A 24,002-nucleotide genomic window follows, 5' to 3' on the forward strand; every position below is an offset into this window, starting at 1 on the left:
ATTTGTTTCTTAAGTCAAAGTAGTGTAAGCTGACTATTGAAAATCATCTTTCTAACGAAAGTGCTTACTCCGATAAGTTATACATTATCAACTAGGTAGATTAAATTATTACTTCTATATTAAAATCTCACTTTTTACTACCTTTTTCTAGAAACCCAAATAATATAGGTAATACAATCCAATTTAATATTACTGCATACTCGTAAAGATTATGTCGATATTTCTACACACCTGGTAATTACATCAATGTTTTACACGATAAAGCCAAGTGGATTAAATACCGTAGATGCTTGAGAAGTTTGCTTTAAATTTCTAGTAAAATTTACATCCAACGTAATATATTCATAACACAAATAGAATGACATAGATAAATTAATTCTCGCTACATTCTAAACTTTAGACAGTTTGTATTCAAAATGATAAGAACCCAGGAAATTCAACTGCGGGTCCTACTAAGGGTAGTCCATGGATGCGTTGCGTCCCCTGAGAACTAAACTGGAACTCGGATTAGATTTCTCTTAACCGTTTCCCTTAACACATCAAACCGAAACATAGCAGCGCATAATAAGCAGATATATTATGGCAGTTGTGCCGCCGTAGTCGAATCACACAAGGAAAGTGGTATCCGACTTCATAAAAGGACGTTCTAAATAACAGAATTCAACGAATACCTAATAATACTGCACTACCTAATAATAGTCACGCTAGAAAACTACCGAGACTTATATTGGACTATTTTGTGCAACAGTCGAGTTTATAGCCGATCCTTTTGAAGCGGAACATGAAAGCCAAAGAATTCAAAATTGCTATCGACCGTCCAATAAAACGTTTATAGCATAATTCTGTGGTATAATCGCACAGACTATTAATGCAATTATCCCGTGAAAGAAACGCCTCGGCGTTTTAATTAAAGCTAATTTAGTTGTAAAAGACACGGAAGTTTCAAGTGATGAATTACTGTCGGCTATAGTGCCGGCTTCTGAATGAAATTTAAATTAATTTTCAGTTGCTCATAGAAAGTTTCATAAGATGTCGGTTTTGAATTTCCACTGCGCTATTTCCAAAGAATAATAAAGGTGATAGAAAATAACATTATAGAGCATAAAGAAGCTTGAAGTAATGGTTTATTTTTTATGTTTGAGGTAATATAATCACAAAACCTTAATAATATAATCATAAATTAATAATATACTCTACTAAAAATGTTTAAACACCCCTAACTAGGGAAAAAGTATATAAACAATTAGAATAATAAGTATTACTCACTCAAGATGCTCCTTATAGACGTCGAAGTCCGTGAAAACGATCTCCACGATCTGGTGAGGAGCGGCGAGGAAGGTGTAAAGCAGGCAGGATATGTGGGCGGGATAGGGGCGCGGGTAGTCTGGGCTGCTGAAGGTGCCGCGTTCCTTGCCATGGGTTGAGGTGTAGCGGATACAGGAACAACCTGGAAAAAGATAATAAATTAGCTTTTGATGTTGATTACCTTATTGTGTGTTGTTATTAGGAAGGACTACTATATGTACTTATCCAAAGTTTGTATTGAGTTCGGTACGGTAAGGCCGATACTTAGGCACGATAGCCCAGTAATTTGAGATTTAGGTCCCTGTCGGAGATCGAAGTTGAATTATAATATGAGTAAAATTATAATGCGTATTTAATTAAAATTTAATAATATTATGGTGATGGACACACGGCATATTATGTCAGAATAACGTCATATTAGCGAAACATTGAATATGATAGACATACGAGTAGTTCCCATTAATTTCATAGTATTCGTTGCTTAGGTGGAAAGAGTTCTACAACAGTTAATGTTAATTTATATTGTGATAATTATTCATATTTTATAAAGTTAAATTTTACCAGTAGGAGTAAGTTTATTTTTACTGTATACTAAGTAACACCACACCCTTATAAACACGCCACACACATACTTATATATACCAAAATTTAAAGTTGCTATGAAAATATTAACTAGAGAATTGCGAACCATTCGCTTTTGAAATATGAATACAATCAATATAAAAAAGCATAATACATTTGCGGTATAAGTCTATCAGAGAATATTGAAAAGGCTAAATAAAAATGTGTTCTGAAAAGATACATATTGCGAATATCAAATACTCTTTGCATAAGCTTTTTAGTAGATACCACCTATCAGATGACTTTGAGCTGAATTCGAATACATCAGATTCTGTTACTGCATCGCCATTTATACTAATAAATATAATTGAAATGTCGATTTGTAATGTCAAAATAACACCCATTAAAAGAAATTCATTACTAAGTATTAATTTTTTTTTTTGTTTTTCCGTCTTTTTGTTCTGGCTGATCTCCGAAACGGCTAGACTGACTAATGGAACTTTTACCAATAGATAGCTGATGTTATAAATTCACATAGGATACTTTTACTTTAGGAAAAAGTATTAGATTTGATGCAAACAAAATAAAAGCCTACTTAGTTAAAAGCCTATAATAAATTACCTTATATTAGGGCCCAAAGGTTAAAAGTGCAGAATTAATAAATTATTCAATTCAGGATCATGACTGGCCCTTTTACATTTTATGGATTACCAATCTTAATTGTTGCCCGATAGTATATTCCTAATATCGGGAAAAATCACTGGTGCAATCTCGGGCGAGTCACAAAAAATCTCCATCTTACTTCTAGAAGATGAAGACTTAAAGTCAATTTCATATTCAGAAATTTAGCGAGTGGTCAAATTAACATTATATGGGCTCGTATAAAACTTCCATCCCTCAAAAATTCTATTGCAAGTTATGTTTTGAATGTTCATAAATTTGAAAGTTTCCGGTATGCAAAGTTTGCTTCGCTGGAAATAGTCCGTTTTTCTTCATTATGAACAGCGATGAATAGGAGAACGAATAAATAATGTAAATGTATGTAAAGTAGCTTGTCTAGTGCCGTGAATGGAGGAAAATTCCTAAAAATGATTAATGCATATAACGCGTGTACATTACTCGTTTTTAGAAGTTTTATGTTTTGCTCCAATACTAAACCTGGCTAATTTTGGATAAACTTACAGTTAACTTCTGAAAAGATAGGCATTTGGTCTTTTCTGTCGTAAAAAAGTTGCTAATTTGGCAAATAATCATAAGAGCATTGTAATCAAAATACTCATATATTACATGATAGAATTATTATAAATCCGAGATATTATGTACTACGTACACACTTGAAGACACAACAGTATATAAACGACCAGATTCCAACATACAAATGATACTTTTTATTTTAACATGATTAGAAATCGAACCCGAGACCACACAGACTAGTTACAAACCATTTTCTACATATATCCATAATGCAGATATTACCTCCGAAAATGTATTATACTCTTCGTAACAGAATGCATACCATATTCGCGAAACTATTTTACTGAAGATTCGAATACTCTTACATACACCGGAGTGTTATTACAGTCATTACCCGCTAAACACGACATATTCATACACTCACCTCCAACATATTGAGCGCTTAAACGTACAGTGAATTAATTCACACTTTGAATAGACACTCCGCAACACTCATCAGATCGTTAGTAAGGGTGATTACACACTACGCGGTATGAACGTGGCGTTTCACATAAATCACTTTCACGGTAACTATTTCAGTTGACGGAAAGGAAAAGGATTTTTAATTTTCTTGAAAAAAAATTGTTTGTAAAAATAATTTTGATGAACTTGAGAGCAAATTTACACATAATATGTAAATAAAACATATCATGTATGACTTTATGAAATATGCAAAAATGACGGCATTTCTTACATCTATTTCCCACAATTTTGTAAGAAATAGAAAATCCGCCATTTTAAACTTTTTAAAATTTATGGAGTTACGTTATATTAACATATAATTTTGTGATCAAACGCTGGAGTAGACAGCTCTTAGAGTGGTGACAGCATCTAGGCAAACATAGTGTGGGACGCCCTCCTGCAAGGTGGTGCGACGATTTGCGCCGGGAGGCGGGAACTAGTTGGATGAGGAGAGCCGAAGATCGGGCTCAGTGGCGTGCCTTGGCAGAAGCCTATGTCCAATAGTGGACCGATGTGGGCTGAAGATAGAAAGATATTTGTGGTATACGAAATGTATTTTTTTAGGATTTTGTACTCCATTTAACGATAAAATAAAATAAAATATATAAATATTTTTTGATTGAAACCATGTCTACAATTATATATATTTTTCCTTTAAACCGTTAATATAAATAAAAGTGTCAGCCAATATATAAATCTTTGTCCAAATACCATCTAAAGGTTAAAAATATGTACTCAATATTTCATTAAGCTAAATTTAGAAAGTGACACAAATAACTAAATCTGGCTCTAATGGAGGCTTAAATATAACTTTGATTTCCAATTTACGCATAATTCGTCTGATGGTAGCCGGTCCTACGACCTAAATAAACAATAACTTATAATACCTACAGATTACACTAAGGGCTTTGTTAGACGATAAGCCTTCAAACAATGTTGTAACAATTGGACTAAAATGTATTTTTATTTATCTTCGTGTCCGTAGTCCTTAACCGTGACCGCTTACTGCATGCTATTACTTGAACAATTATTTAGTGGTAACGCGACTTTCAAAAATTAGTCGGTGATTATTTAGTAGCATTTATACAGACTATATAACTATATGACGACTACCGACAGAGTTTTTCGAATAAGATCAAACCTTTATCGCTTGTCGGTCGTTGAAACGGCAAATTAAACGTCCGAGCGCTAGCGGATTAAGCAAGTGCTCAATATCTTAAGCGACAATTTGGTATCTTACGCAACTATCGTTCACGCGATAGCCAATAGGCGGTCGGCCTTACAGTCTAGTACGTATCAGCGTTTGCTTTACGTATGTAATCAGCTTAAGAGCTCAAATTCAATTTCCTATCGCACAGCAAATCTTATCAGGCGACACACATTCATTAATGTGGTTAATTCGTTCACTAATAAATTACTGAAGCTCGTTGTTTCGAACTATTCGAATTTAGTCAAATTTAGAGTAAATTTAACCAAGAGAAACTCGATTAATAAATTTAATTTGATATGTTTATTTTTTTGCTAAATTCAGTTTTTGGGCTCATCTGTATTCATAATTACTTTTTTAACATCGAGAACTGCGCCGAAAAATTACTTTGAATAGTGTTCTTCACGCTTGTGTATCAAGTATTAAAATTATTGTAGGGAATTTATTTCCCCCTATACGCCTGTCTCTTCGTCTAGTAAATGAGAAAAGCATATCTCTATAATCATGTTGGTCAACTTTTTCTATTATTTGTCATAATTAAACTGATCAACATTCAAAATCTGTATGTATATACGACTAGTATATTTAAATATCCCTATTAAACACTTTCTAAGTTTTACAATAAAGCTGAGAGCGTAAAGAAATGTAACCACGAACATCCCTTGAATTGTTAACAAGGTAATTGCTACTTACAGAGTAACAGCCTTTAATAAGCGAATGATCGCAGAATACTAAATAAACTAGGAGCAACTTAGAAAGGCATTCCTTCCAGACTAAAATGGGTTAATGAAATTTATTTCGTAACGAAGAATTTCATTTACTTCATTAACATCGCTTCGACGTTTCTATATACATTATAATTGGTAGAACGTAGCTGGAATGTGTTATTAAGTATTTCATCAACATTAATTATATTACACATGTCTGATTACCACTGGTATTCAGCGTTGAGTTTGTCTATTAATCTCGTTTGTAAAATTCACAGCAGTGAGTTTTCCTGTCGCGCGTGCTTATGTCTGCACGCGTATCTCACCCTCACACGCATTTCACCCACACGCGCATCTTACGCTCATTCTCATCTCACCCGCACGCGATACTCACCTACACACGCATCTCAACTGCACCGAAATAAAGCACCTTGAAACATTACTTTTATACTGTTATTATACATAAATCGTCGTGAAAAAGTCGTGTCTCAGAAACATCAGAGTGGACAGGCATCACCTCCGTCGAACAATAGTTTCGCCTGGCCATGGATAGAGAGAAGTACAAGGAACTGACGGCCAACCTTCAGTAGTGAAGAGGCACATGAAGTAGAAGAAGAATTATATAAATGAGCAGTAAGAAAAGATTTTAGAAAATTCATCCCCTAGACAAAGTGAAATGACAAAAACAAGGTCTAGCTTTGAATTCAATTTCGATTTTACCTATCTTATTTTTACCTACTTGCCTTAAAAGCAAACAACATAAAAAACCCCGTAGGATAATTCTTTATCTTTATAAAGCACTAAAAGTAAATGAAGGCTAATAGAAAACTATAATTTAAAGTATATACTTGGCAATAGAACTTAAAATAAGTACTGACTCATAAAATGAATTACCTAATATAAAATACATCTACCATTGCCAGCCCATTGCTGTTAAATTCCAGAAACAATAAACTATACGAGCTATTAAATATCCGTAAAACAACTGCACAAATAAATATTGCGAGTACATTAATGAATCTAAACGTTGAATCAAACTGTGAGTGAATCCAGAATGGAATAAATCACCTTTACCACTCGTAAATTTCTTACTAGTGTTTTTCATCTAGATAAAACTAGACTCGTAAACGAAGTTGACTGGATTTGCGTTGATGCTAGTTGTTGTTACAAAAAACTCGACTGCATAAAAATAATTTACTGAAAGGAAAGTAGCATATTTCGCTCCCGTAATTTATACGTATCCAAAGACATCTCATGTTTTAAAATCCGTCAAGTTGTTTGAGCTATAGAGCCAAAGAATGAGATATGCATACATGCATATATGTTTTACTAAAAAAATACTGCTTTGGCTTCATTAAATAGATAACATATTTCCTTTGCCGTACCCGCAAATGAAACACTAACATGGTCAATGCGTTGCATCAATACGTTTTACTGTTAAATCGAGTGAAGATTTTCACAGCGTTAAAGGAATACAGTTAACGAGAAGAGTCAAAAGCGCATTCTAGGCCAGATATACATAAGAGTGAGTGAATAACAGCAGTCAACCGAAGTCACTTAATCGCAAATATTCGAATAATGGAAACAATTGAACAGATACAAACAGATAATTTAAAGAATTACATTTTCGGCATGTTGCTTTTTGCAATTGATATTTTAGGGTATTTTTTTGTACCAATATGAATACTCGCATGCTATCAAAAATGTAATATTAAAAATGTTATTTTTGTAAATCTTATAAGTCGTTTCGTAAAATATCTTAATACTGGATTCGAATAACATTTTGGAAATGTCAGAGTTTTTTTGCTACAAAAACTGATTTCGCTACATTACTATTATTGTTGAATATTTTCCAAACGACAGACAGTTGTGATGAAAGTTTTCAGATCTTTATTATTTCTTGTTTACCCGAAACTTTTGCGTTTTACTGGCTTTATGTCTCGAAAACAACTGTACTTACTCCAAATTTAAGCTACTCTTGAAGTGGGTCAACTAACATCTATCTTGTATTCCTCTTGTTTACTTCTATATTTCAGAATCTATGGAAGAGTTTGTGGAAATCAATCGTTACGTATTTGCAGTCATTACGTCTTTGCATCAAGTCTTTGCAGTTCCATTTATATAAAAATAAATTCTTAAATGAAACGCGTGTTTGAAGTATTTTACAAAAATAAAGACGTTGTTTGGGATCAGTCATTCGCCATTGAAGCAATGTGAAGCAATAATATAGAATGGTTTCCTGCAGTAAGTGAGGAGAGCCTCGAGTGAAGAAATCTAAATAAATAAGTTATTTTCGTTATTAAAGATATAGGTCTTGTATGTGGTACCTAGTTAATAATATACGGATGATAGCAACACACAAATGAAAATTAATAAATTAGTGTTGTTTCTTGTCATGTCGATCAAACCCCAAACAATATTTAGATAGTTTTGATGGTAAAAAACATAGATTAGTAAAGATTACTCATTCCTAACAAGAAAATGTACCCAGTTTTGAGAATTGAAATAGTTGCGTAAAAAAGTTTTGCCACGTCTCCGTGCTAAAATGTCCCTAAAATATTTGAAATAATTATTTATTTATTACGTAAATTACGCAGTACTAGTTATTTATTCGTAATTTTTTTTCTAAAAATGTCTTTATTTGAGAGTTCAAAAAAAGAACTTACTAAAATAACCCGTTTGTGGCTTCATTCAATTTCAAGGCGGCGAAGTATCTTTACTAATCTATGGTAAAAAAGTACAAAACAATACGGATAGTTACGGACACGTCGCATTACAAGGCATTCAATTGTTTACGGCATTATAAGAAGACAAATATTTTCTATGATGATGTAATTATAGAGAACGTCGTTTGATATTATGGCACCCTTTGTACAACGTCTTATTACAACGTCTAACAAGGGAGACAAGTTCCTTTTAAGACGTCATCGCCAGACATGCCCCACCGTTATTTGACGTGTATGCATTAGCGGGTACTGGAAGATGATAAATATTAGTAACTAGTTTCCACACATGAATCTATACATTTTGAACGTGGTAGAACTCTTTGTGGTTCGACTTCGGCGCCACCATCGCCACACCTATCTCTACCTAATAACAGCAGTCTGAATCACCGCTGTGTTCTGGTTTGAAGGGATTGGTAAGAGAGACAGACTTTTCCGACTTTTCCGAGGTGTTCCAGCTTAGTCCTCAGGAGTAGCTTTGCATATGTGGCCGACCTCAGGTAGGAATCTAATCCTATCTGGGTTGATTACAGATGACTTCATGCTCCTCAGCTTTCCCATATTATAAAAAAATAAGATTTCATGGTTACGGCTTAATCTGAATAGTAGATAAAGCTGATAATTATATCGTGTACCAGATGTTCCAAATATGTTCTTATTAGTTCGAGAAAATATATTTATATTTGCATAAACGATTATACGTAGGTTCATTACTAATTTTGTATGTATAACAAACCTAATCTAGGATTATTGAAATATACAAATTACCAACTATCAAATCAATAGTTATCATTCAATGTTGCTTATAGAATAGAAACCGCTGGTCCACCCAGCGCCGGACCGACAAACTTCGGTTTTCGGCTGCCAGAAATTAATTTGAAACTCGGTTCTGTTCAGTAACTAACTGAATTAGACACGAAGAGATATTCTTTGATTTGACTACGGTTTCTATTGATTAGCTCAATCATCTGTATGTGATTAATGATTTGCAAAGGATTACAATTTAGATATAAACTTTCTATAATATTGCTTCTCCGTTAAAATAAAAATAAACATATTTAAGAAGAAATTTATTAGCAGACTATAAAGCTATGTAATATTATAACATTATTATATTTCCTTTCATGAGTGTGATGTCTTAATATTTTCAATTTTATTAATATGATGAAGAGAATAACATCATGATGTGTACTTATATCATTTTATGTACGAGGTTACTCTGCGATTCAGTGTTTGTAATTAGCTCGTCTTAATTTATAACGGCGTGACTTAAGGATTATAGGAAAGGAACATCTGTCTATCTTGTTTTAATTGTGTAACAAAGAACAATTGCACCCAAATTGCAAATCTTATATATAAAATTCTCGTGTCACAATGTTAGTTACCGTACTCCTCCGAAACAGCTTTACCGATTTTTACCAAGTTTTATATGCATATTCAGTAGGTCTGAGAATCGGCTACTTTCTATTTTTCATACCCCTAATGATAAGGATTTTTCACCCTTAACATTTTTTTTATTTAAGTATATGGCAACACAGCGTTTGCCGAGTCAGCTAGTTTTAATATAATAGAGGCCGTAATTGTCAGTGCTAGTGATACGAATACGAACAATTGATACAGAAAATTAGATTAGAGCTCTTGTATAACATAATCAGAATATTCACTAAATTTTGGGATGTAATTCAAAGCAAGCATAACTTTGGCTATAAAACATACCACATAAAATATAAATCGTAGATCATATAGCACCTATCTAATAAGGTATAAAAATGTCATTTCTTATAAAATAAATGTCAAAATTATTGATATTCGACATTCGATCGCCAGAAATTAATTTGAAACTCGATATAGATTCAGCTTGCCAACTAGATTGGAAACACAGCAATATTCTTTGATGATCTCGTAATTTATAAACCTCGAATATTGCCTCTCGATCGCTTTTGGTTGATTTCACGAAAATAACGATCAGTTTGTTTATTTACTGAAATATTATTTCGTGAAGAACGCCAATGTGGATATTATTTTGCTGCATCAGTTGGTTTGACTCGAAGGTTTACGTTTTAAATTTTAACGCGTTTCTTGTTTTAATTGAATTGTTCATAATATTGTTAATAGAACTAAACAGACAAAAGTGATAGCATTAGTTTAACACAAAAGTACCAATTGAATAATCTCCGAAGGAAAAAATTACGTGAACACTCTAATCTCTTAAAACTCTAACCCAGATGTACCTACAAGGAATTTAGTAAATTTATTAATAAAATTTATTTGTATCTACTATATGAGAACCTTATAGATATGAATAAACAAAGTAAATTTGTGAAGCTAAACTGTGCATATGGAATTTCTCAATCCCGTAAAAACATTTCATTTTATTTCAAGGTAAAATAAAATCTATAGCAAAGTGTTTACCTTTTAAACATCAAAAGGTATCTTCTATTAATACAAGTGAACAAAATAAAACAGAAAACACACGTACGTAGAGAAAATAATTGAATGTTACAATGACTGAGTAGACGTGGGTATAATAGAGCCAATTTCTAATTCAATACCAGTAACATAGGAGAAATTGAGACTCAAAGACGCAAAATTAGGTCTATTATTTACGCAAACGTCAGGTCCTAATTATGACAATTAGTTACTGTGACTGGCTTAATTAGGGAATGCCTTCCGTTCGGTTCTGACAAATTGGAAAGACTGGGGAGGTAATCCTGGGACTTTATTCATCTTTAGTATATTTACAAAGAATATTTAGTTAAGTATATACCTACAATTTTCACATAAATAGCCAAATTATAGTGAATGATATGTGTGTGTTAAATTTAGTGGGTTAAAATAACAGATATGCTATTACATTGATGTAAACTGCATAGTTACATATTCAAACAGCCGTTCACGCAAACTGTGAAAGTATGAAACCATGAAAGAACGGATAACTGACTTAGGTTAATCCGTTGTCAACTATAATTAATCTTTCTAATGTTTTGCTCTAATAAAGATCGATGTTGGATAATTGCTGCCTACAAGAAATCGACACTATGTTTGGTAGGTAAAATTTAGATCGATTGATTATTGATAACGGACGGTTATGTTTTCAGTTTGTTAGTTTTATAACATGAAAAGAAAACAATTTAATACTCGAATTATCCACTCAGTAAGAAATTAAATTGGAACTAAAACATATAATATTTTTCCGCGGCTGTACTGAATACAATATCATCTCCATTTAAAACTGACAAGGTCTCACAATACAAATGTCTACAAATTAAGGTTAGATAATTTATGAACATCGCACCAACTTGCAAAGATCTCGCAAGTTTCAAGTTGCCAGTGAGCTATAACTCGCGACCTGAATGTCTTACTTATCAAACTTATTCAAGTTAGCGAATTCGATTAATGTTAGGTAAATAGCTGCCCTCGTTTCCTGAATTCCATCTTTCTAATTTAACAAGAAATTCTCGAGCTCAATTGTTTTGATATAACTTATTTACTGACAGTGTTTAAATTTCAATTTATGTTTTGTTCAACTCGTTTATTTCACAGTTAAATATGTAAATAAATATTTAAATGACATACGATATAAAATATTTTAATAATTAGATTTTTAAAAGCTAACAGTATGAACAAATTAATATCATCGTTCGACGTAATATACCCTCGGGACTGCCGACCAATGCTACTAGCGTCGTCCCGTCGTCCCGGGCGTACAGAGGAACTCCGTGGGGTTTTAGGCGGTAGGAGTCCGGCATATCCTCTCCGCTACACCCACGACTGAGAGGAACCCATGAAGAGTTTCTACACGAAAAAAGGTCCATTGATATATTAAGTATACGAGCTATGTTACGTTGTTTACTTCGTGAATGGACTTCATCGTTCCGAGTTATGTCGAGTAGCGAAATACCAAGTTCCATAGCACGCTGAGAGACTTCTTTATAAGTTCTATAGAAAAGGGATGGATAATATGTAAAATAGTTAATTAACTAACGTATTTTGAGAGGATGCCTTTCACTAAGATATACGACATCGTTCAGACAATCGTCGAATTACATTAAGTCAAGTGTTAAAGAAATAGGCAACTAAGTTCTGAAGTGGCAATCCACCTGAGTCTTGTCCTAGATTAAAGCTGTAAAGTCAATACTGAACCTACTTAAGACTTAAACATCAAACCTTAACGTTTCAATGTCAAGTAATCCTACAACTGGCTTGCGATTGTCCTTAACCCTCAGCCCTTTCAGTTTACCTTTGACTTTGTTGTCATTGCGGGGCTTAAATGGGCCCTTCCATTTAAGTGTTAATTTCTACAAATAAGGCACCTAAGGTTAATCTCTATCAGTTCTAGAACAGGTTCTAGTAAGTAAGCACCTAAAGGTGAACCTATTAGATTTATGTCATATTTTAATTAACAAAAAAATAACAGATAAATCTACATCAGTTTTATTGATTAGCCAAAATTAGTTGATTAATCAATAAAATTCATTCCGGGCTTACCGAATTGTAGTAATAACTTATTAGAGTTTTATAATTGCCACTTTTTCTGTAATTCTTGTACATAAAAAAACACTAAACTACACATTAAACTTGCATTTTTACTTAGTCCCCATTCGTCATCATTTGAACCATATTATATCATCAGGATTGCTGACTTCGAATTCAAATAACTTTAAATATCCATGTACCTTTTATCTTTTATCGGCCGTTTAATGGTTCTCCATTCATAAAGATTCTTCTTTACCCGCATGAACACACAGTCGTAAAATATGACGCGTAAGGTACACACATTACCAATATATACAATATATACATTGTACACTTAATTCACAAAGTGTGTACGGGCTATTAATAAACCGGTTAGGGAGTTCGGTTAAGTGAATTTGTGTTTACGAACTCACTAAAATGTAGTGGTTAGGCTCCGGTAATCCGACCCTTTAAGTGGTTGTATGGGTAGACTCCCCTGCGGTTTTATATATGCCAAATTAAGGTTTTATTTGCAATAACAATCACTATAACTTTTGAATAGGTATGTAGATATTTTCTGGGTAAATATATTTATCCTGTTTGTGCCTTACATTCCTTAACAACAACGTTATTTACTTTGTACTAGTATAACTTGTATGCTTTTCAGAGATACTAGCTAGATGGTTTCAACTTTGTCGTCAAAGCTAAGAAAATAGCAATAGGAATCTCTATTTCAGACAGAACTCCAGTTCTATTAGAAGTTGATTAATAATTACCAGCAATGACTGCATTTAGACTGCAATATCTTTTGCTACTTTTTTTTACATAAAACGAAATATAATATACATTTATTATTCATTTTAATTAAGTAACAATTATATATAATATATCTATCTATTTACAAACTTAAAATCTATATACAATATACACAAAAAATATAATTTAAACAAAAAAAGAAATATTAAAACTTAAATAATTAAATATAAAACAATGAGTCCAAATCACTGCCTCCCGGTAGAGTCCCAAGAACGCTGGCTGCGTTGCCGCGTTGTAGGGACAAACTTATTCTTTGGCCAAAGTACGCACCAGCTCTGGGTCTCCAGAAACGTCAACCAGACGCGACGACATTTCTTTGAAGAACCGTCGTGCTTCTGGCCCCCACGGACCCAGAGTCTCTACCGCAAACGGCACAAACGAGATTATAATATAAATAAAAGCTTGTGCAAATGAAGCACAGAACACAACTAATTGCAAAATAAAATATTGTAAGGAAACGTATTATAATATAGGAAGAGCAGACGCGGAGGCAGTCCACCTGATGGCAAGTGCACACGTGGTACGTAGTCATCTACGAGTATAACAAACCCCAGATAAGATTACATTCCTACCTGAGGTCGGCCACAAATTGGCCGCTACCCTTGAGGACTACGCTCGAATGTCCTGGAAAAGTATGTCTTCTTCAAACCAAGATGCCTAATTTGTAAACATTACCCAACGTAGTCTGGTAAAAAGGATACATACTCGTAAAACAGATTAACTTACAAACATGTCGACTAATCGACCAAAACAAATATTCAACCCACTTTCCCATTAACAATTTCAGTATCAAGCTAGTACGAACCAACCTTTCCAAAAACTAATTATTTTGTTTTATCCTTACTCCGCCAATATTTCGGTGGAAATAATCAACTGTTTATTCCGCATTTCTTGTTCTTGACACTAAATAATGATCTTATTATTTCTGTGGCGTAGAGCCTAAACAAAGTTTTGGAATGAGTTGTAATCTCTTTAGCGTCGGTAATAGCTTAGCAGTAATATGAGGTTAATAACTTGACTTTGTATTTCATAAAAGTCGATTACAAATGTATTGTTACTGGTACACGAAGTTGGAACGCTTTGTGTATGTAAAATAATATGTGCTCGTATATTTCAAACTATTAATAAACAGTTTAAATATATGAAGAACGAGCTTTTGCCCGCGGATTCGCTCGCGTATTGAAGTAATATTTTCATCCCCTATTTTATCCCCTTGGGGCTAGAATTGATCAAAATCCTTTCTTAGCGGATGCCTACGTCATAATATCTACCTGCATGCCAAATTTCAGCCCGATCCGTCCAGTGGTTTGGGCTGTGCGTTGATAGATCACTACGGCAGTCAGTCACCTTTGAGTTATATATATTTAGATATGGTAGTGTGGCGACCTCCCGCTACTCGACAAGAGATGGCGCCACGAGTATTCTGAATCACGGCTATCACGGACGGCTTGAGTAGCCATTACTCGCCCTCCTCACTTCGCTCCAACCTCAAGGCCTTGGTTCTCCCTCACATCTCGACTCACCGCAGACAGAGGGCGTTCTGGGGCGCTTGTAAGCTTAGGCGAAGATTTCACAAGTACGGAACACCGAAATCAACTGGTATAGACTTCCGGTCTGAGCAGGGGGTGATGTGGCGACCTCCCGCTACTCGACAAGAGATGGCGCCACGAGTATTCTGAATCACGCTATCGAAGTTTTCTAAATATCCTGCATATATACAAGTTCCGAACTGCGACTGTCGGAGCACGGCCGCTCCCCGGGCATGATCACCTAGCCCGGCGGGAGATCTCCCTTTGCCAAAGTAGTAAATATATAAGACATAGGGATGGCAATGTTTTCATACATAGAATATGTATGTCTACATATGTCTCATTTTTTGACTCGCTCTATAGCCCAAACGACTTGCAGAGTTTTAATATATGAGGTGTCGTTGGATTCGTCTAATTTGTCCTTTTTCTGTTATTTATTTCTAATTAATCGGAATTAATGTTTCTATAAAAATTGCTAGTAGTATTTCTTTATGTGATTGATTGGCATCCATAATACATGAAACCAGAGTTTGATAAACGCAGAAAAGTTACGATACTTATCTAGCTGAAATTTTCTGAAAATAGTACACAATAATGTCTTCAAACGATAAATATGTAACCGCTATCTTAATCTAGATACAATTATCAGCATATTTTACTTCCATGGTAAAACAGAATCTCCTCTTAATCTACTGAGAATAGGATATTAATCCGCATCTTTATTGCGCAGAGCGTTCATACTACACGAATAACAGAATATTGTGTATAGTTAGTTGAATAAAATTACACTAAAGATCCTTTATTGTATAACAAAGTTAGTGTTATGGCTCACTAGACCAAACTTAAGGCACTCCGTAATTTGTATGGTTTTCAAGCCCAATTTACGTAAGGCTTTATGAGCAGGCACGTAAATACTTGTATGAATACCGTGAATCTATGTAACGTTAACATCAACAGTTGGGTTATTATTAAATTTGTTCTAAAACTGAGATACTTGTGTAACTATTATGTCTTTTAGGACGAAACAGAAAATGTGGGGCGACATCTCATGAGCTGCACCGACGACATAGCTTAAGTAGTTTTTTTTTATTTTTTAACCTAACGATTAGCCAGACGTGCTACCTGATGGAAAGTAGTCAACGCTGCCTATGGATATTTGCAACACCAGAGGAGTCGCCAATGCATCGCCGGCTTTGGAGGAGAGCTCTTTTTGCACCTTTATTGAAGAGCCCCATGTCATAGCGCTCTGGGAATACCTCAGGAGGAAGTTCTGGCTGGTGGTGGTGGTGGTGGATTTGACAACTAAAGCCCAAAACCGAAAAAAAGTGGCGTGCATTAAAAGAGACTTACGCTTACCAAAGGGTGGCCAAAGGTTGAGTAAAAGAAGAAGATATTTAGTTCAGCTACAAATCCATTGCGCGTCTTAGTTTTGGAAGTCTGTAATTAGAAAATATTGTAAAATCTTAAAAATTACACCTTTAATCCTTCTCTTTCTTAGAAAAGTTTTACAATTTGTTTTCCTCGTTTTAAAAGTTACAAACACCGGTGTTTTGGTATCGGTGGTACTGTCCAAGGTTTACCGCCAAACTTTGGTCGTAACATCGTTTGTGGTGGAGATTGGAGACGTCGAGACAGACAGGGTACTGAGTTACGTGGTTGCTGTAGTTTATATTTGCAATAAACTTACTGATGTGAACAGCACTATCAGTAAGATCATGTTAATTATCACCTCAGATTTAATGTTAGTTCTGAATTTTTTCAACTTAACTATAATAACTTACAACACACAGAACATTTAGTAATTATAAATATTAAGGTAATTAAAAGCAACTTGTGCGACAGTACCCTGATATTGGGAATGTTGTCAGAGGCTTCCCGCTAAAACTTTGGTCGTAACGTCGTTCGTGGCTAAAATTGGAGCAACGTCGAGACAGACAGGGTACTGATTAACCTTGTTATTGTTGTTTATCTTAGCAATAAAGTTACTGCTATCAACGACAGTATCAGTAAGATCGTGTTAACAGGCGTAACGTCATTTCTGAACATCTGCATTTCTACGAGTAAATTAACTAAAAATAACGCTTGATATAAATATTAAGGTAATTCTAAACGCAGCTAGAGCGACAATTCCTAGATATTTTTTTTCAAAAGCTTGCTTCTTAAACTAACAATTAATGTTAAGTCATAACATCTGTACTTAATTTCTTATTTAAAATTTAATAACACGGATGCCTATGTTATTTGCGTATTAAAATGTAGCTTTTCCTTCGAGGGCGTTTAAATTCCATATACTACAATGCTAGGCCAGTAGGCAACATACCTATTCAGCGTCCTTGTTACACTCCTAAGACAAATGGTCCCTAGGAGAGACGTAAAGGCGATTCACCTGGCGGCGCGGGAGTAATGTGTTATGAAATGAAGTTCGTGCCGAGCACGTGGCGTGCCATTCCACACGCGTCACTGAGGGCCATTTATCACACGCTTGTCGTGCACGCTTTATCGTGTTACACTCGCTTCGGATGATAATTGAATATGGAGACAGGTGATGTAATTTCGACTATGTTATGATTATCAAGACCTACAAGGTCTTCTATGATGGGTAGTGAGAATGATGTTAATGAAAGTAAGAGCTACAATTTTATAAGGTATCTCATAGTAGAATTTTCTTTCTTGGTAATCAGTATGCCATACAGGACCGGATTTAGAGGTCTAGAGGCCTTGGGGCAACAAAGGAGTGGAGGCCCCCTGGCCCCAAATTATTTTCCGAATAAAATGATCAATTTTTTCAGTTGGGTTTTTCAATAAATATTTTATTGTCAAACGCAGATAGATTCTTCTAGTATTCATGTTTGTACAAAGTACTGTAGATAATGGTAAAACAGCGAAAAAAAAATATCAAAGGAAAAGATATATATATTTTTTTACTAGTGTTTAGTCGGAATTTTAAAAAAATCCGACGTCTATTGTGGGGGGCCCCTCTTTTGTGGAGGCCCCTCTTTTTGGGCTGCCGCCCCGGTTGCCCTCCCTTAAATCCGGCCCTGATGCCATACAACCATAGTTAACAACAACAACAACAACAAATACTCTTTATTTGTACACCAAATATAAGAAACATTATATTTAAGATATGAGACAGCATAAGCTTACTAAGTACATAAACACTCGGGCAGTTTTTAACCTCATCTGTAACTTTGACTTTGACTTTGACTTTGACTTTGAGTGACCTCAATCGAAGCTTTTTCGAGTAACATTTAATCGTTAATAATCTGCTATATTTATTATAATATTTCTAATAAGATTTTATTAAAACGCAACAAAGAAATATTATAGAGGGCCAATTACTCCAGTTGGAATTATAACTGAAATGAAAATAATTATAGAATTATTTTACAATAGTAATAGTAGTGCGCTTGGGAAACCAAGAAAGCCAATATCCAATGGAGTGGAATTAAGTAATACCGCTCAAATCCACCGTAATAATATTGTTTTAGAGTAACCCAGACGTCTCCTGCGTTATTTTTGGCTCGAACAATTCCTTTGCTATAGTCTGCTCGAATGTCTGCGTTTTTTCTTATTTGTAACGATTTTATTCCATTTGTAATGTCTATTGATGAATCTGTTTCTTGGCAATATTTCTTGGCTGAGATAATAGTGGTGTTATTTAGAGGTTGTTTTTTCTCTCGTGTTGTTTTTTACAATATATTTTGTTGCAACCGTACAAGAATGGAGGTTTTAAGATTATTTTGTTTTCATATTTAATATAAAGTAATATAAATGATGACTTACATTTAAGTAAGTAAATAAATTTTCTTACACCAACACAACTGGAGAGTGTTTTTGATACGATCATCAAATACAAATTATATTAAGTCTTATACTGTAAGACAACGGATGGCTGACAGATATCAGCTCTTAGATTAATTGAATGTCATAAAAAAGCCTCTCCCAAGAAGGAAGACTGTCATAGTTTTAGGAAACGAATAACTTTTAAAGATGTTGCTACCCACATTCCGTGGGAGTTGATCCCATAACGCCTCCAGGACGAAAAGGGGCGGTACTTATAGGTGTCACTAAACAACACAATCACAACCACATCACATGACACGATAAAGGTAAGTTATTATCATCCATACACATAAAAGTCTTAATATTTCCTAAGCGCTTAAGTCACAAACTCAGTCACAATTTGCGACCGACCGCATGCATCCTCATTGTCTGCAAAGCTCTCTACGACATATTATCCTCATATTTTTCCATTATCCATCCGAAGCGAAAGTTAAACTATAAAGCGAGCAGACAGGCGAGTCCCTAATAAATGGTCCGAGACGACACATCACGACTTCAGAAATGTTCAGAATGTATGCTCAGACGTGAACCTCATTTCATAACATAACGCGTCGCCAGGTGATTCCTTGATGTCCCTCCTGGGAACCATTTGTCTCGAAACGCTGCTATAAAATGTTGTTTGATGACAGTTTTCAAAACATGTATCTGTCGTAAAAGTCAATTTCAACACCATATTCTGCAGCAGAAATGCATACATTTTCAAAACACGTTCAAATTATAATTCTCTATGTACGAGTATATTAAAGTTTCGCATTGCATTTTCAATTTTAAATGTATTTAGTCTAACAACGCAACTTTAATACTTAAATAATACTCATCGGACTTATTTAAAACCACGCGAGCATAAATACCAATTTTACATTAATTTGATTCCGTTAGATATTTATCAAGACCAAAATTAAAATTCAAAGAGAGATGAAACTAGAAAACCTACACGGATTAGTTATAATTCTATGAATCCAATTAGTGGAGTTAAATTAAAATCCAGTCTCGCATCAGTGCAGTTTTCCACAAAGGTTGTTTGAAATAAGCAAAAATGCTACTAAAACTTCCCTTTAACAAACGGACAATGTATGTATATAACTCGTATCATTTGTATTTGCGTTTTTAATCTCTATAAAAAGATACCAAAATGTACAGTTAGCAAAAAGATGAAGATATAAAAATGTTGGTAATTTAAAAACTTTTGTGCAAACAAAAAGTGTAGATTAGGATTTGCAACAAGATATTGAGACGATCATAAAATAGAAGAACTAGTTAGTTCAAGTGGAATAAATCAGCCAAATCGCACGAAGATGTCATAACACATGATTTGGTCACGTCATATTGAGATGAGGAGCTTGGGTCTACTTATATTTTTACAAGATATAAAGTTGACAATAGGACAAACAGGTTAAGTAAGATATGAAAAAAAAATACAAATCCATATCCGTGGTATGACCGAAATTATTGATAAATCATTGTTATGGTGGTAACATTTGTTTTGGCTTTGATTTTATTACAACTATTGAAATCAAAGAATGCAGTCATGAAGCAAGAGATGATTATATAATGTTTTTATTACACAAATAAGCAGAAATATCAATTAATCATTTAGATGTCCAGGAATTGGCCAGAATTTAGACCAGGAATTGAACCCTGAATTGTCGGCGCGTCAAGCCGTAACGGGAACCGCAGGGCCATGCGAAACGACATTGTATCTCATAAATAATTTCCATACATAAAAGCAAGTCAGTGTGAAAATGTCGGCATTAAGTCTCAAGAAGAATGGGAATGATTTTTAAAACAGTGACTCGAATACTCCAGGTAATAAGCTAGAGTGGCTCCGCTGGTGAAATTAAATATGAATGGTTGCGTGTGACTGCGTTTTTCCTAGCTAAAACGGGGGTTATAATCCCTCTGACTCATTCCTCTCCCAGCTCACGTCGTTTTATCGGGGTTTACGGCGTCACAAGCAGTGTCGGATCTGTGGTGTACTGAGTAATCAGCTTTTTCATAATTCCAATTCCACATAGAAAAAATGCTTTCTTATATAATGGTAGAAAGAAGCAATTTGCCTTTCAAATATGTATAATATGTTTTTATTGTTATCTATGTATATTCACAGGCTGTAATTTCTATAAAAAATTTACTTAAATAGGATGCGAATATCATTACGCGCACGTACGCGTTAGACAAATTGCGTATTTACTTTAGATTATAAACAAACAATGTATTTTCCAAAATGTTCGTACAAACGTAGACTTAACGTAAAATCGGTAAATGTTCGAACATCTCCGAATATTAAACAAAACATAGCCGGGGGTGTCCAGACAGTGTAACTTAACAAACTTATGGTACTCTTGTTGCAATAGGGGTTAAGATATCGTTCTTTATTTTATTACTAGCTGACCTGGCAAACTTTGTACCGCCTCAAAATCTATTTATCAAATATATTTCATATAAAATATCGCCTATGTTACTCGTGGATAATGTAGCTTTCGAATGGTGAAAGAATTTTTAAAATCGGTCCAGTAGTTTTTGAGCCCATTCATTACAACCAAACAAACAAACAAAGCTTTCCTCTTTATAATATTAGTGTAGATTATAAGGAGGCTTTAAAACGCAGATAAATATTCCGATAGATGCGCTTAATCAGGGCCGGATGTAAGGGTGAGCAACCGGGGCGGTAGCCTCGGGCCTCCACAAAAGAGGGGCCCCCACAATAGAGACGACGATCTTTTTTTTAATTCTTTTTAACTAATTTTAATTTAATTAATTTTTTAAACACTAGTAAAAAATATATCTTTTCCTTTGATATTTTTTTTGCTATTTTACCTTTTATCTACAGTACTTTGTACAAAAATGAATACTAGAAAAATCTACCTGCGTTTCACAATAAAATATTTATTGAAAAACTCAACTGAAAAAATTGTTCATTTTATTTGGAAAATAATTTGGGGTCAGGGGGCCTCCACTCCTTTGTTGCTTCAAGGCCTCTAGATCTCTAAATTCAGCCCTGCGCTTAATACTTGTTATTTGGCATTAGAATATTGTTGATGTGTCCGGAGTCGAACCACAAAGGATTTTACCTCCTTCCATAAATTCATTGCAAGTGGGTCGAACAGCCACATAATTGCTTTAGCTCTTGTATGTCCCGTGATATTACATGTATTTTGGCGGAAAGGCTTGAGTAGTAGTACCATACCAAATCGGGGTCACATGATGCTCTAATCAACACGACGTAGAAAAAAGAATCCCGCAAAGAACTAATTAGTGAATCAATAAGTTTTAATGAAAAACCATACCTTTAACGCTCGTAATTACATAAAGTATTCCTCATAACGTAGTACCGTATAATATAATAATCTCTAAGTGAAATACTCCAACTTGGGTAATGAGTTCGTTATATCTGACATTTCATCTGTTCCCAACGGGTTGGGTTCATTTAAAATGTAATCAAGTTTGTACTTCATACTTTCATGTCACTCCCGACTCCGCGTTGGACGAAAAAACTTTATTTCGGATCTTGTCCTAAAATTTTAGGACACATTACATCCACACACAGGACCATATTACATTAGATCCAGTATTACCGACTGGATTTATTGTTTATTTTTTAACTATGTTGTCTTATCTATAATAGAAGAACTCTTATCTGGGGTTGATTACAGATGCCCATGGGCGGCAGTGGCCACTTAACATTACGTGATTTGCGTGCTCATTTGTAACTTCAGTATTGTAAAGGGTGCAAAGTAAACACATAATTAATCTTGATGAATATTCATAGTTAAGTAAAACTAATAGTAGTGACCGTATAAACATTTTTTGTGTAATAAGGTATGCGATTTTAATACACAAATGTGGAAGATATCATTTTATCAACTATCTACATTCGCCACTTTACGTTTTATAGAAATAAAATTTACTTTTACTTTACTTCATTTCCTTTGAAGGTGGAAGAACCCTTTGTGGTTCGACTCCAGCGGCATTACCGTCACACCTATTCTTGCCTAATAACAGCAATATTAAGCGCTGCTCGGTTCTGGTTTGAAAGGTATGGTTTAATTTGTCACATAACATTACTTCCCAGAATTTGATCCTTATAAGCGACACTATCAGATAGTGGAATAATATAGAGGTGTCATTTTTTTCAAAATGAACTCGTTCGATTCCCGGCTAAGGAAAAAAATATTTTAAAAAACTAATGATGCAGTTTTAGTTTTTATCAAAATCGGCCTCGTAACTCCTTTCAGCATTTTTCGCTAATCCTTATAGTTTCGGATTTGGCCCTGAAGGCCCGTTTTAAAAATTCACCCTGTATATGCGAGGCGTTCCAACTTAGTTTTCATAGGTAACAACACGTCTTGCCCTGTAATTCCGGGACTAGAATAGGGCTACGGTATCCCCTGCCTGTCGTAAGAGGCGACTAAAAGAGGGCTTCCGGGGTTGAGTGGTTCCGGGGGGAAAGAGTGGGATCTCGAACCGTGCAGTTAGCGACCCTGGGAAGGACGGCGGTATGTGTGGTCTCATACCGTCGTGAACACCAGATGGTGTGGGAGGACCGAAAACTGCTCTCCCAGAGCAGAACTCGATCGGGGCATCGCACTTGGAGGACTCCTGCTTTCCGTCGGAGATCCCGGAGTTCTCTAACAAGCGTTGAGGACGCCCCCCGGGGGGGTTTTAGTGCGGTAAAAATCCTACATAACCAGGCGTCGCTCGTCGTCGGGTGCCTTTTGAAGGTTTCCCCCTCGTTAAGAAAAAAAAAAGTAATAACACGTCTTTAAGACCTCAGACAGGACTCTAATCTCACCTGGGATTGATTACAGATATCCATGGGCGATAATAGCCTCTTGTCATGAGGTGAAGCATGATAGTTTGTTACATAGTACACATGATAAAAATTATTACGATCAAATTTCGAAAAACACGAGGCTAGACGCAATTAAAAACCTAAATAACCTTTACGACCTCACTACATAGTTAACGCGACAATTACTACCTACTAGAACTGTTCTCCGCTTGACAACCATTAACCTAAAAGCTCCCAAGACGACTAGTGCTTCGAATGGCGTCTAGAGCCTTATCATCTGTAGATACTTATTTAAAAGTGATTGCTTTCTTTTATAAAATTGAAATAGTGAATGTGCATACTGTTTTCATGATCAATTGATAGATT

General features: G+C 34.8%; 1 protein-coding gene across 1 annotated transcript in view; it reads right to left on the reverse strand.

Annotated features, from left to right (window-relative positions):
• Sol1 (CUB domain-containing protein Sol1) overlaps nucleotides 1–24,002 on the reverse strand; it is a 423,482-nt gene that overhangs the window by 269,380 nt on the left and 130,100 nt on the right. The window contains exon 4 of the mRNA XM_073093921.1: nucleotides 1,267–1,447. Coding sequence (XP_072950022.1) covers nucleotides 1,267–1,447 — 181 coding nt within the window. The remainder of the gene's footprint in view (nucleotides 1–1,266; nucleotides 1,448–24,002) is intronic.

The sequence above is a fragment of the Epargyreus clarus genome, unplaced genomic scaffold (genome assembly GCF_041222505.1).
Source record: "Epargyreus clarus isolate Ecla_fem2 unplaced genomic scaffold, WU_Ecla_fem_2.2 ptg000005l, whole genome shotgun sequence".
NCBI classification, from domain to species: Eukaryota; Metazoa; Arthropoda; class Insecta; order Lepidoptera; family Hesperiidae; genus Epargyreus; species Epargyreus clarus.